Here is a 14,660-nt window from a genome sequence, read left to right as displayed (position 1 = left end):
AATATAGTATACTACAATAGTAAAATTTAATAATGTAGTATTATTCATATTTTATATAATATTAGTTTTTTTTTTTTTTAAATCTGACATATTAAGATTTATAATTCAAATATATAGAGATTAATAACGAATCGAAATTATATCTTTATCTTTTAAGATTTGAGATATATTGATGAAAAATAGGAGATTGGTAATTATTGAAAATTATAGTAAAAAATTAGTAGACAAAAAAATATTAAAAATAAATAATTACAAAAGTACCGTTCGATAGGATTCAAAATATTGAAAATATTTAATTACAGAAATACCATTAGGGTTCTTTAGGGTGGTTGCCCAACGTTTATTTCTTTTATATATAAGATCCTAATTATATTTTTATTTAAACTATCTACGTGTCAATCATCCAATAACATCCGATTTTCCTATTAAAACAGACCGTTCGGCCTAAATTTGCACCCTTTGAGTAATTACGAGGATATGCATTTTCAAGCTAATGGACCGTAAAAAACGTTAACATGATGTATTACATTATCGAAAGTAGCCATGTGTTAAAATTAGTTATCGAAAGAGTAATCGTAGTTTTGAATTTGGAAAAAATCCATGTACTGAAACAACCGAGCCCACTAATTGGAGTATGGATCCATACCCAATAAATTGATTTTAGTCGGATCCGGATCGAGCCCAATAATTGGAGTATGGATCCGTACCCAACAAATTGATTTTTGTCGGATCCGGCCCGAGCCCTAATCTGAAATAGCCACCCCCTTTGGCGGGAGAATCTCTCTCCTCTCTCCTCTCTCTCTCTCTCTCTCTCTCTTCTCCGATGTCGAGATTCCCAGAGATAAGCTCTCTATTTGGTGCACTAGCATCCAATCTCCAGACTCAACATCCGGCGGCCGAAAATGAAGTAGATCACTCTCTCTATGTTCTGAACCGTTCACTCAACCTGAGTGAAGCGCCAAGGGTTCGCGTTCTGGAAACCGCTCTCTCGCTCATGGGCTTCATTGCTCCACAGGTCTGCTTTAGGTTTCCCTAAAAATCATCGAATTTCGATTACGTAATCGGTGATTTTTCTGATTTTTTTTGTTTACTGATTTTGGTTTTTGATTTCTCGTAGGTCTATGAGTCGGCGATTGAATTTACAGTGAAAACATTAGTTGCTGTTTTATCTTCTTCGATTGAGTGCAAGGTGTTGAAAATCAATAGTTATCGGGTTTTGAAAGTGGGCGGTTTGATTCCGGGAAGAGATTGTGGCAGTGTTGTGGAAATGTGTGCCGATATTTTGGGAAAATTTGATGGACATAATAAAGGTTATCTCTATGTTGTTAATTGTTATTATCAATGCACATTCAGTATTTTTCTACTTTGCGTTTACGTTTACGTTTCTATGGTAGATTAATTTCAGATTAAATTTGCATTACTTGTTCTGTAACCGGGTGGTTCGGGTAGTTTTATTTCCTGTTTCGGCATTCAGGTATCTTGAATCGTGGAATATATTTGCTGCAGGTAACCTTTCTGCTTTACTTTTGCACAACGTTATCAGAGTAGCAGCTCTTGCACCCTGTTCTCCACATGCATTGCCGTCGACTTCCGATGTCGATATGGAGTTCGATGATTCCAGCACTTCTGCTCTTGCAAATTTAGTTGGCCATTTGACAAATGAGTTCACAGTTAAGAATGGCGAAATACCTTCAAGGTGGGGGGCTATGTGTAATTTTAGTATGTGCTACCATTTTATACGTAAAACTATTTGTCACTCCCTTTTTGTGAAAGCATCGTCGAAAAAGTGAGATATATGTATGTGTTTGCAAGCTTACTCAATTGCTTTTGCAGGTTGATGTTATGGCATTTAGATCCGATGATGTTGAAGCAAGATTTATCACAAATTTTGCAAGAAATCGTCGAAAGGCCATTCCTCTGTTTGAGCATGGAGATTTACAATAGGATAGAGTGGAGATCCAAACTGATTTGCATTGCCATATCACCCTCGATTTTCGCCGAGACAAGGGCTTTGTTGCACAAGTGGTTCCTAATGACGTAAGTTTGTAATTTCATTTTAGGGTAAATTCCACTTTACCCCCTCGTACTCTGCCTGAGAGTCACTTTACCTCCTCGTACTCTCAATTTTATCGATTTACCCCCTTGTACTTGTACAATTTCCCAATACACCCCTTTCCTTCATTTTTTGTCAATTTTGACTCTAACGCCATTTGGTCAACTCTGTAAATTACAAAATTGCCACTGCATATAACGCGTCGTTTCTCCTCCGTCAATATTGTCATTTATTCTTCTCCCACCACTTCCCCTTCCAAGATATCCCCAAATTGAACCCCTAACTTAGTAAAAATCAAGACCCAAAAATTGATCGATTCCACCCAGTGCAAAGAAAAAAATATATGAATGTGTGAAACTTTCTCTTTTCTAATCTCGAGAGTCAAAATCGAAAAAACTCAATATTTACGTCAATATTTTGACTCTTGACCAAATGGCGTCAGAGTCAAAATCGAAAAAAGTTGACGAAGAGGGTTGTATTGGAAAATTGTACAAGTACAAGGGGGTAAATCGACGAAATTAAGAGTACGAGGGGGTAAAGTGGTTCTTGGGCAGAGTACAAGGGGGTAAAGTGGAATTTACCCTTCATTTTAATATTTTTGATCTTTTACCAAATTCTTTCTCCTTTTCGATTTAAACTTTGTAATTCAAACAACACATTCAGTTTATGCTATTTTCTGAGAAGTTCTGAAATTCTGTTTCTAATGAAAAAATACAATGTATATTCTTTTAGGAGGTCAGGTTTTATGTAACCTATATAATTTGAACGAAACTTGAAAGTAACTTAGGAGATCTCATCTGACTACTGTTTCACTAAATTGGTAGGCTTGGATTTACGTAACAGGGGTCTGGCTTCCGTCATGGAATTTCTGACCGTGCTTGTTGGGCAAGTGCTTGATATAATTTCCAGACCGATGTGGTGGGGAATATCCATGGAGGTTGGATCGAAGCTCCCATTTTCTCATGCGTATTTCCCCTACGACCATGATTTATTGAGAATTTTGGCTGCACCTGTATCCCTGGAATACTTTCAGTGCTTGCTTTGCAAAATAAGTGGCTCGATTTCTACTGCTGGAGTTCATTCACATTCCTCTCCCTTGAGAACTGCAATAAAGATTAGTACAGTAGATCATAAATCCATGTGGTACATTCTTCTACCTGTCTCTTAATAATCATTTTCACTTTTTTTTTTGGAAAACTAATTTTATCTATCGTGTTACAGGTCCATGGTGGTGAACTTCCCTGATTGGTTCTTTTATGCATCCATATTGCTCTTTTGTGATAGCATTCCCGCAGATAATCTTGGTTCCGGAACATTCCCTACGTCAGTTAAGCTTAAGTCTCGTCTAATGCATGATTCTGAAGTAGCTTGTCCCTCAGGGGCAGCAAAGTTTATTGCCTGGTTTTTAAACCCCATGAACGAATCTAGTCAATCACTCACCGTTGATTATCTAGTGAAGGTTTCGGATTTATGGACTCTGAAATGCTCCTGCCCAAATAAAGGTACAGAGGTAAAACGGGTTCCTAAGGAGAAGACTAGCAGGCTCAAATTATTACACAATAAAAAAGGAATAACTCCCCAAGAGCTGGATAGTTCTGCGGTGTTTATTTGGCTCAAGGAATTCGAAGACACGTATATTAAGATTTTCAAAACGAGTGGTGTTTCGAGTTCCAACGCAAAGGGCTTCAGCTTCCACCGAAACCTTTTTTTGAGGAAGGTGCCGTTAGGCATATTGCTTCTGTGTCCTAATCGTTTAAATTTAGCAGGATGCTCCTTGCTTTTGCATTATGCTGCTACTGGATCTATTGTAAAGCTTTCAGATATGCAAAATTCTGGAAAAGGCAAAAAAGTACCGAACTACTATTGGCAGGGGGACTCGTTGATATGGATTGAGCATTATACTAAAACGGAGGCTATTGCAGGGTGTAGAATCGTCTTTGATATAACAGATGTTGCCGAGAGTATTTCTCCTTCTATGTTTGAAACCGAAGAGGAGGGAGTGAATTTTATCTGCCAACTGAAATCAAAGAGTTGGGATTATCTATTTCAGTGTATCAAAAGGTTGCTTGAAATCAAGATTGATGGAGACGGGGCCCACATGCAAAAGGATCTTCTCGCAAGAGTAATGAGGTGGAGGCATCAAGGTAAAGATGTTTTCGAAAACAACAAGGATATGGATTTCGTATGCAACACTTTGGACGTATAAATAGCTTCATCACGGTATGTATAACTAAAACTGAATCTTAATTCTTACATATGTATTATCATGTCTCGAAAACAATATGTGTGTATAAAAAACTTGTTTTCACATTGCGTATATTGCTGACTGGAGAATGATATATCTTTACAATTTGCCATTCACCCCCTCTAGGCAAACAGTGAGAAATTTCTTTAAACTCGAAATCCTCCATTGAAGCATCTTTTACTCGAAGACGATACATCTTGATCTTTATATGTATGTATGCATGACTATGCTATTCTCTTATCCAAAGAGATCTTAGTCGGATCGCCACCCCATTCTTCGAATACAACCAACAGATTCCCGCTTGGTTTCAGCCATGAACGCGGTAGATGGTACCTAAAAGTTCTCATTTTTAGAGATATTTTTTTCTAATATGAATAAAAGTCATTTAATGCTGTCAAATAAGCTTTTATTACCATCTCTGAGAGGGCTGACCGCAATTTCTTTGGCATTTCTTCTCAGTGAAAGTGCCAGCATAATTACACTCACCGCAGCTACCTTTAGCTATATATCCAGGCCAGTGTCTGCCTATGCTTTGCCCGTTTATCCATATCTCACCTTTTCCCATACTAATCATATCTAATCCCAATGGATCGTTTCCTTCTGGTGCGTCAAATGTTGTCTGTAACAAATCAAAAAACGTATATATATGTTACACGAACTTATAAGCTAGATTAGTTGAGTTTTTTTTACCGGACGAAAACTTACCTTATACCACGTTAGAGGTTGGTTTTGAGCCAGCTGGAGGGATCCTTTTACCCTTTCACTGACAGTAGCAAGGCTTAGTGATTCTCCTTTCAGACCAGTCTATACACGAAGTAAAACAAACGTCGTGTTACGCTTATGAATTTTTGTAATGCTCGAAAATAATTGTTTTGTAGCACAAACCTTATAAAACCATCTCTGCTTTGTCAAGTCTCTTGTCCCTTCATTGACACCCTTCAATGTGATTGGACCAAGAACTCCCGTATTCCACCTCTCGTAATGCACCCCAACATTCTGACCGGAAAGAAAAAAAAAATCGATTTTTATCATTAACAATGTAATAGCATAAGTAATTCGGAAAGAAGGTATAAACTAACCGGTAGACCAACGGAGACGCTAAGTAAAGAAACTTTGTTAATTCCCGCTCTCAAATTAACGTATTTGCTGTAAGTTAATTTCGGTTTGTCCAGGCTTCCGTATACAGTTCCTGCCACAGATAATTCAGCGTGAAAAATATGCATATTATGATACGATGAAAACCCGGGTTTCTAATTACCTGAAAACTGGCCGTTGATGAAAACATGCAAAGTATCTCCAGCTGACATTACTGTGAGAAGTGGCCACTGTCCGCTCTTTAGAAATCCTTCGTTCGAAGCTATATTGATGCTGTAAATAGTAGAAAAAAAATACGTATTATATAGACGAACGAGAAATTCAATAATAAAATAATAACGAACATTCTTGATATACACTTACTCTGTCAGATACCATAGATAATCGGAGGAATCTCTGGTAACATTTACTTGCTCCCACAAACCTTGCATTGCAAGTGTGTCGCCGTCGTCTGCAGAAGGAGTCTGTTCGTTATACGATTCCCAATTTAATCCACTACTTATTGGTACCATTTTTGCCTCGGACCCTTTTGAGTTAATCTGCAGCCACATACGTAAATATGCATATCGAATATTAAAATCCATCGCTCTTTTTTCATTAATAGAAAAAATTGATTTATTTTGGATGATTATCAATTTCTTACCGTTGCAGTGTTGTAAACTGCAGTCTTGCAATCGGGCAAAATGCTGATTGACCAGGGGGGCAAATCGTATTGCATATTTCGAAAAGTCAACTTTGTCGAATATGTAGTGTCGAAATTGGAAAGAAATGCGGCACAAGCCCCCGATTTTGATTGGAAGACATGAACCTACGATGGGTTTACGAGCCAAGGTTAATAGGGAAGAAAAAAAAAATCGTCACAAGAATATAAAGTATAATTTACTTCTTGATTTTTCCCAGGCCATGTTACTGTGGGATATGAAGAAACTAAAGCTGCTTCACTTTGCTTAATTGCTTTGTGCAAATCCCTCAAATGCCCCCATTTCGGCTCGTTCAGAAGTCCTAATTACGAAAAATAATCGTATTTATTTATATAAGACACATTAATAAAGATTAATTTACAGTAATGGCACTTAGGCAATTATTACCATATTCATCTATTGGAGCATCGTAATCGTAGCTGGTGGCGACGAAAAGACCAGCTGCATTTCGACCAAAATTCGTTCCTCCGTGGTACTGTAGCAAATAACAATAATCAAGAATTATTAAATTATTTGTTTATCGAACAAAAATGCCTATTTGGAAGAGAATTAAATATAAACAATTACCATGTAATAATTGAAGAAAGAACCATTGTTCTGTACAAATCTAGCCACTGAAAAAGCCAAGTCTTCAGCAGGTCTGTAAGGAACTGGACCACCAAATTGTGTGTACCTAAATCACATATAAAAAAAGTTCAAAAAAATATTTTATTAAAATATATAAATATTTATATAAAGAACTGATAATTCGATAAATTACCAGCCAGTCCAGGCTTCAGTCCACATTTTCGGTTTATTCGGCCTATTAGGAGTGAAGCCTTCACAGTAGAAACCATTGCAAGTATCTATCTGGAAGAGTTAAAATACCGAATTAGCAAAATATCTAAAAAGATATCCGAAATTTGAAATTCAGAGACGAGAAGATAAATACACTTAATATAATATTTTTTTATCTGATCATTTAAAAAAAAAACGTAATCAGAATTTTCTTACCATTGGATCAGGAGCAGTTTCTTGTTTGCACATGATCCACGGAACACCGGTATCGAGGCCAACAGCCATTTTTGCTGCCCATGCACTATAAGCTTTACCCGGAGCACCAATTTCCCACTCTATCGGTCCATATTCGTTTTCTATCTGCAGTTTTTCGATTCAACAAAATTAATTTTTTTTAAATTAATTAATTTATGGGTAAAAAACAAGCAAAATAGACTAATAAATCACACTCTTTTTCAACCTGTGACATGATTATTGGCCCTCCCTGAGGCTCAAACAAATTTTCCGACTTCATCAAGTTGACGATTTTTTCAACAAATCTTTGCATAGCAACCTTAACAAGTCAATGAATACCAAAACCCATTAGCTGAAATAAATTAAACTAATGCAATTTAGTCAACAAAACAAACCTTAAAAAATAAAAATTCAAACCTTAAAAGGTTGATTGTCTGTCCTAAATTCTATTCCTGGAACATATTTCAGCCAAACAGGGAATCCCCTGCACCAGAAAACAGAGCAATATGCATGTCAGTAATAATAATCAAGAAACACAACATAATTTCATATTATTTTGCATGTCTGTAAAAATTAATTAGCATTACCCAAAATTCCATTCTCCACAAACATAAGGCCCGATTCGGAGATGAACGTAGAGCCCGGCCTGATGTACTAGTTTAATGAACTTGACAAGATCGAACCGCCCTTCGAAATTATACTGGAATGAAAAAAAGATTCAATGTTTCAGCTTAAAAAAGCAAAAAAAATAATATAAAAAAATAAAATAAAAATGCAATCTTTTTTTTTTCAGGTTTATTATACATTTCCAGGAGATGGCTCATGCCCATTCCAAAACACATATGTTTGTATAACATCTAATCCTCCATCTTTAGCCTTCTGTATAAGATCAGGCCACATCTACAACCCAAAATAAAAAAAAAATAAAAAAAAAATCAATTAATCAACATTAAATTACACATAAATCAAAAGAAGAAAAAAAAAAAAGATTCGATTTTTATTATTTGTTTTACCTCAGGAGTGCTTCTTGGATAGTGAATAGAACCGGATATAAGAATCTTCCTTTGCCCATTAATGATAAAGGCTTTGTCATCATAAGAAACAGTTGCTCTAACAGAAGAACAAGCAATTGCCAACAAAACCGTAACCACCAAAAATTTGATTTTCGACATTTTCAAGATTGAACCCATTTCTCATTGGGGTGTCTCCTAGCAATATATATACAGGGTTTTTTTTTTTCTTTTTCTTTTTTTGTTTGGGTTCTTGAAAATAGGTTAAAAAAATCAAATCTTTAATCGAGCACTAGAAAACAGAAAATAGAACAGAAAGAAAAGATGAGAAAAAAAGAAACGTCCAAGAAACCGTCCTTTATTGATTCTTGCAAGAATGAAAAAAAAATGAAAGTTGTATTTAATAGTTATATCTTTGTTGTGTGCAGCTGAATGTATAAAGAAATGTGGGGGAGTTAATTTATTGAGTGGAGTTTCTGGTTATCTGTGCATGAGAAATTGGGGAAGCTCCAACTGCTTCATAAAGATTTATAGAGTGGATTCATAGATTGTAGGGGCCCACCCGTTCATCCTTTACCGGGAAATATAAAATTTTCGCCCCTCAATTTTGCACGGATTATAAACATTTGGTCCCTCGTATTTACAAAAAACACCTTTAATCCCTCATATTTCAATAATTTAACACTTTCGATCATTTTCACTAATTTATCGTTAATCCGTCAGTTAAGTCAGTGCAACGAACACGCTTGATTCCATTAGTGCTAATGGATATTTGACGAAAATGACTAAGAGTGTCAAACTTTTGAAACATAAGGGACCAAATGTGTTTTTTGTGAACATCGGGAACCAAATGTGAAATCGGTGCAAACTTTAGGGACGAAAACTGTATTTTTCCCTCCTTAACCAATGAAGTTTTACATTTTAGTCCCGTCTCACAAGGGATAAGCTCGTAACTGGAGCAAGTGAATCCGTGTCAAATTGATCCAAATTTGAATCATTTTGCCAAAAATTGTTACGTCGGGTTCCCCCTCAAATATTATATATTTTTTTTAGAAAGCAAATATTATATTATTCCGATAAAATAATTGAGTTTTCTAAAAACATATTGTATGTGGTTAATATTAATTTGAGCATATTTGGACCAAACATCAATCCACTTAGCTAGCATCAATTAAATCATATGCACATACCATTTAAATCCAGATAATATTTATTTTCTTTTTTATTTAATTTCTTGCAAGTTGGCGTAGGCCTCACAATTCACAAACATGTCATTAATTCCTGGAAAACTTGTTTGGGAAATTTGTTTGCTTCCAGAGTTTTTTCATTTATAAGCACAAGCTTCCAGTTGGCTACTAATAGCCCTCTTTTACCTACCCTTTTTATTTCATATTTTCAATATTTTCTTGTTTTTTTTTTTATATATAATAAATATTTAATTTTACATTTGAAAAGAAAGATTATAAAAAAAATAAAGTGAGAGAGAGAGAGAGAGAGATGGCATTCTTTATAATCTTTACATTAAAAAGCTAATGTAGATTTTAGGTCATCTGGAACATTACAAAAAGAAGCATAAAGAATAGATTTTCCACAAATTATTATTATTCCATCTTTAATTAGGTGGTCTAATCTTGTTTATAAAAAAAAATATATTAATTTGTACGTATACAATGCATGGCTACCTGACATGCACTAATGCATTATCTAATTCAAGCACCATACACTAATCCATCATCTTTTGGGCATTATTAATTTAAATTAAAACAAATCCAAGCTTTAGTTGCGATGAATCTTTATTCATTAATATTAAAATAACTGTCCTACTTTTTCATTAGTCGTTACTTTAAATGTATAATTAATCTTAAACGACATTTATTTCAAAACAATTTTCATCGCCAACAAGAACCTTAAAAAGAGAGTTTTAAAACAAGGGGAAACTACAGATAAATCCCTAATCCAAAACTCAAAACACAGATCAGTCCCTAGGTAGTTTCCCTAAGCAATTCAGTCCCTATTCACGCGTCTGACATGCAGATCAGTCCCTAATGTGAATTTTATATATTTTATTATATTCTCTCTCTTCTTTTTCATTCTCACCCTTTTCTCTCTCCTCCTTTTCTCTCTCTTCATTTTCTCTCTCTTCATCTTCTCTTTCTTTCTTCTCTTTCTTCATTTCTATCTGCTCTCTTTCTTCTCTATTTCTTCTCTCTTTCTCTCCTCTGGTTTCCTCTTTTTCCAAAGAAAATATCATTGTAAAACCCACCCACCCCACAATGGCTACAAATGATGTATCTAATGATGTACCCACTGTGATTCTTGGAAGTTGTCGATATAAGCATCTGATAATGAAGATGAGTGTGGTCGACATTGTCGTGATCCGCAAAGATGAAGCTAATTCGCGTGGAAAGAGGGTTCGCACCGATGGCTGGTAGGTCTCCATATTTTTCTGTACTGCTGAAATGCATTTCTTTATGGTCGTTAATTATTGTGATACATAGTATAAAATATGGCACGTAATAGTATCATGCTAATATAAATATGGTATGGACGTATGGTACTTACAGTACGTAATCGTTGTTCGTATAGTATGCGTGATTGGTAAATTTGGTACTGTTGGTGGGAAAACATAGTATCATATAATGGGGAAGATAGTACGTAACCTTCATCTGAATAATATGGGTGATAGGTAAATTTGGTACTGTTGGTGGGAAAACATAGTATAATATAATGGGGAAGACAGTACGTAACCATTATTCGGATACGTACAAGCAGGTATATCAATTCACGATTAACCCAATTCCCTCGTTTGATGAGGACTTTGACTTGTACGATGCGTGTAATGCTCCGCCCGATGTCTTTGTTAATGCAGCTGATTGAGAACTCGACCAGGACGTAGAAAGACAAAAAGAATTCATTCACAAGTGCAGTTCGGGTTTTACTGTTGCCCACACCATGGTTACTCCCATTGGTGTGAACCATTTGAAGTTACGCAAACTTTTTCCAACTCAAATCGTGAAGAAAATGAAGCTACAAGTGCGTCGATGAACCAAGTCCATCGAGAAAGTGAAGTGAAGAATTGCAATTCTGAAGGTGGAGTAGTTCATAGTTTGATAGTGTTGAATCTAGTAATATTTGCAGTCTACATGCTATGTAAAACCTATGTACTGTTGTTTAATTAGTGAACATAAGAGTACAATGTATAAGCTGGTAAAGTTAGGGTTATTCGTGAATATAGTACGCTTTGTACACATGTGAAGTACAAGTGATTCGTGAATATAGTACGCTTTGTTCACTGATAAAGTATATGTTTGTCATTCATATAGTATTGTTACACTGTATATATTATTGTCGGGCCAATGCATCCATATGATCGCATTTGAAGACACAACTCTTCAGTTTAAGACTATTAAGAATGAATGGAGACAGTGTGGGAGTTGATCAATATCGATTATGGTAACAATTGAGGAAAATATTAGTTTTACACTTGAGCATTGTAGGCTTGTATGAATATATTGTATAGTATATGAGTATCATGTATGAAATTCAACATATTTATGGGATCTTGTATTCCAAACGCAACAATAATGCTCACCTACCTTAAAATAATCATCTAAAACATAATTTATGCATCTCCCGTACTTATTGATCATTAAAGCGTCAATGAAATTGGTACAATTCAATTCATCAAAAAATATGGTACGCTTTGTTCATCAAGTAAGTACAATGAATGCACATGTGAAGTACAAGTGATTCGTGACTATAGTACGCTTTGTTCACTGATAAAGTATATGTTTGTCATTCATATAGTATTGTTACACTCTATATATTATTTCCGGGCCAATGCATCCATATGATCGCATTTTAAGACACAACTCTTCAGTTTAAGACTATTAAGAATGAATGGAGACAGTGTGGGAGTTGATCAATATCGATTATGGTAACAATTGAGGAAAATATTAGTTTTATACTTGAGCATTATAGACTTGTATGAATATATTGTATAGTATATGAGTATCATGTATGAAATTCAACATATTTATGGGATCTTGTATTCCAAACGCAACAATAATGCTCACCTACCTTAAAATAATCATCTAAAACATAATTTATGCATCTCCCGTACTTATTGATCATTAAAGCGTCAATGAAATTGGTACAATTCAATTCATCAAAAAATATGGTACGCTTTGTTCATCAAGTAAGTACAATGAATACACATGTGAAGTACAAGTGATTCGTGACTATAGTACGCTTTGTTCACTGATAAAGTATATGTTTGCCATTCATATAGTATTGTTACACTCTATATATTATTGTTTGGCCAATGCATCCATATGATCGCATTTTAAGACACAACTCTTCAGTTTAAGACTATTAAGAATGAATAGGAACAATGTGGGAGTCGATCAACATCGATTATGGTAAGTTTTTCGTGAATACACATGTGAAGTACGCTTTGTTCATCAAGTAAGTACAAGTCTAGTGTTGACAAAGTATCTTCGAATAGACTAGAAAGTATTTGTTGCTCATTTTTATGGTACGCTTATATTCTTTATACAAACTAATTAATCGCAAAATAAAGTACCATGTGTTCAAAAGGTAAGTACATTTCATCGAAACATATAGTACAATGTATACAATGGAAAAGTACGAGTAGAGCTAATCAATAGTATTATTAGCTCTACAACAAAAGGACAGATTGTTTATGGCACAAAAAACACATTCATCTATTTGAAAAGCGATCGGTGAGCACCTGCAGCCTATTGATAGCTTACTGCAATCTTCTTTTACATCAATTCCTGCAATTATATACACATAAAACTACAATTATAACAAATACAACGTACTATAAAGTTCAACTACTAGTACTTCCAGTAATTTCGTTCAATACCATCCAAATGCACTAGCAATACCATTGTTGCATATGACACATACTACACTACAATCAAACATTATACTATTCGAATGCACTAGCAATATCACTCAACAGCACTAGCAATACTATTGTGGCATATGACTTATACTACAGAACCACCAAACATTATACTTCAAGTACCCTGTGTCAATACCATCTAAATGCACTATTAATACCACTACTGCGCATGACACATACTATAGAACCAGTACGAAAAATACAATAAGCCTCTTTCCCATATCATAAGAATAATACCCAAGAGAAAACTATTACAAAATCATGAAATTCGACAACAAATAAATGATCTTTGCAAACCCAAACAACAGAACAACAGATATTGGAACCGATTTAATGATTAGGGGAAACACCGAATAAAGTCGAGGCATAATACCCATGAGTGGATATGTTCAAAATCATGCAATTCTATAACAAATTAACCTTTTGCAAGCTCAAGCAACACCCAAATGGGTCTGTTTCCAATAAAATGAAAAAAAAAAAAAAAAAATCAAACCTTGTTGTTTACCATGCTTCACCATTGTCTATAAATGGGTTTGTTTATTTTTATTTTTCCTTTCGCTTTATTATTTTTCTGCGTTTTGTTGATTCTTCGTGCTTCGTAATTTCTTCGTTCTTTGTTGTTTCTTTGTTCTTCGTTTCTTTGTTCTTCGTTTCTTCTCTGTTTCTTCTTGGTCTGAAAATGGGTATAAACTGGCAAAGAGCGTGTAATACAAACGGCGCGTTGGAAGTTGAAAAGAAGTTATGTAAAATTAATATAAAGTAAAGGGTATTTTAGTATTTGCACATTTTATTAGGGACCGATCTGCATGTTAGGCGCGTGAGTAGGGACTGAATTGCTTGGGGAAACTACCTAGGGACTGATCTGTGTTTTGAGTTTTGGATTAGGGATTTATCTGTAGTTTCCCCTTAAAACAATTTTAATAATATTATTTTTTCATAAATTAAATAACCTTAAAAAAAGATTTTTTTCTTTCATATAACCTAAGATAATATATAAATTATAATAAAAGTGTGACGTTTAATTATTTTAATAATTATGCTAGTTGCTGTACCTTTGTCTTTTCAGCCATGCAGTAATTTGCACCAAATATTCAATTGCTTACATGCAACGTAACTATAAAAGGCATGCAAGAAGTCATATTCCTAATAATAACTTTTGTTAGAATATAAATTAAATGATAAGAAAGTTACGTGTGAATTAGTCCAATAACAAATCAAACCAATTTTTCTTTTGGATGAGAATGCCATGTCATGGTTAGTTGGGCTATACCTTCAGTTCAACGAGAAACTAGGTGGGCCCCAATTTTCACATTATCTATATTTAATTATTTTTTCTTTTCTTTTTGTTTATTGATTCGAAGTTTAGAATTTATCCAAATCTTGTTATCCAAGTTGGTTAAGCTATCGGCTAATGACTCATGATGAATATGATGTCGATTAAAATATTATATTTTTTTCCCATTAAACGAATAATTACAACTAGATAATTGTTAAAATAATTGTGGGGCCCACGTGACCTTGACTTTTTTTTAAAGGTCAAATCAAAGTCCAAATCTCATCGTCGTATATTTCAAAAGAATAAAACACGTACACGAGTTTTCAAAATTTGAAG

The 14,660-nt window shown here is 34.6% G+C and overlaps 2 protein-coding genes and 1 long non-coding RNA gene across 3 annotated transcripts; 1 reads left to right on the top strand and 2 right to left on the bottom strand.

The window, feature by feature from the left end:
* Positions 1-589: 589 nt before the first annotated feature.
* On the top strand, positions 590-4,361 carry LOC105966149 (acyl-CoA synthetase family protein). Its single transcript, XM_012990712.2, has 6 exons — positions 590-1,015; positions 1,118-1,310; positions 1,507-1,696; positions 1,834-2,037; positions 2,897-3,196; positions 3,275-4,361. Exons 1-6 carry the CDS (start codon positions 824-826, stop codon positions 4,257-4,259), a joined length of 2,064 nt encoding a protein of 687 aa, XP_012846166.2. The 5' UTR covers positions 590-823; the 3' UTR covers positions 4,260-4,361.
* LOC105966139 (beta-galactosidase) lies at positions 4,247-8,675 on the bottom strand. The gene is made up of 18 exons (XM_012990699.2): positions 8,119-8,675; positions 7,910-8,005; positions 7,693-7,805; positions 7,523-7,589; positions 7,332-7,424; positions 7,088-7,231; positions 6,855-6,943; positions 6,662-6,767; positions 6,482-6,569; positions 6,277-6,395; positions 6,037-6,201; positions 5,757-5,932; positions 5,557-5,666; positions 5,378-5,487; positions 5,184-5,294; positions 5,004-5,102; positions 4,712-4,917; positions 4,247-4,631 (listed from the first exon to the last, which is right to left on the bottom strand). Exons 1-18 carry the CDS (start codon positions 8,293-8,295, stop codon positions 4,523-4,525), a joined length of 2,178 nt encoding a protein of 725 aa, XP_012846153.2. The 5' UTR covers positions 8,296-8,675; the 3' UTR covers positions 4,247-4,522.
* A 3,969-nt stretch (positions 8,676-12,644) lies between these two features.
* Positions 12,645-13,957, bottom strand: LOC148767363 (uncharacterized). The gene is made up of 2 exons (XR_016033842.1): positions 13,542-13,957; positions 12,645-12,914 (listed from the first exon to the last, which is right to left on the bottom strand). It is a non-coding gene; the product is annotated as an uncharacterized LOC148767363 (long non-coding RNA).
* Positions 13,958-14,660: the final 703 nt, after the last annotated feature.

Source organism: Erythranthe guttata, chromosome 10 (genome assembly GCF_056151865.1).
Source record: "Erythranthe guttata isolate IM_541 chromosome 10, IM_541, whole genome shotgun sequence".
NCBI lineage: Eukaryota > Viridiplantae > Streptophyta > Magnoliopsida > Lamiales > Phrymaceae > Erythranthe > Erythranthe guttata.
Note: the sequence above shows the minus strand (reverse complement) of the source record. Positions and strands in the feature narration are given on the sequence as shown.

Coding starts and splice junctions, on each gene's coding strand:
- LOC105966149 (XM_012990712.2), top strand. CDS start 824: ATGTCGAGATTCCCAGAGATAAGCTCTCTATTTGGTGCACTAGCATCC. Junction 1,697..1,833: donor AATGGCGAAATACCTTCAAG/GTGGGGGGCTAT, acceptor TTGCTTTTGCAG/GTTGATGTTATGGCATTTAG. Junction 2,038..2,896: donor CACAAGTGGTTCCTAATGAC/GTAAGTTTGTAA, acceptor TTTACGTAACAG/GGGTCTGGCTTCCGTCATGG.
- LOC105966139 (XM_012990699.2), bottom strand. CDS start 8,295: ATGGGTTCAATCTTGAAAATGTCGAAAATCAAATTTTTGGTGGTTACG. Junction 7,590..7,692: donor TGTGGAGAATGGAATTTTGG/GTAATGCTAATT, acceptor TTTCTGGTGCAG/GGGATTCCCTGTTTGGCTGA. Junction 5,103..5,183: donor AGCAGAGATGGTTTTATAAG/GTTTGTGCTACA, acceptor CTTCGTGTATAG/ACTGGTCTGAAAGGAGAATC.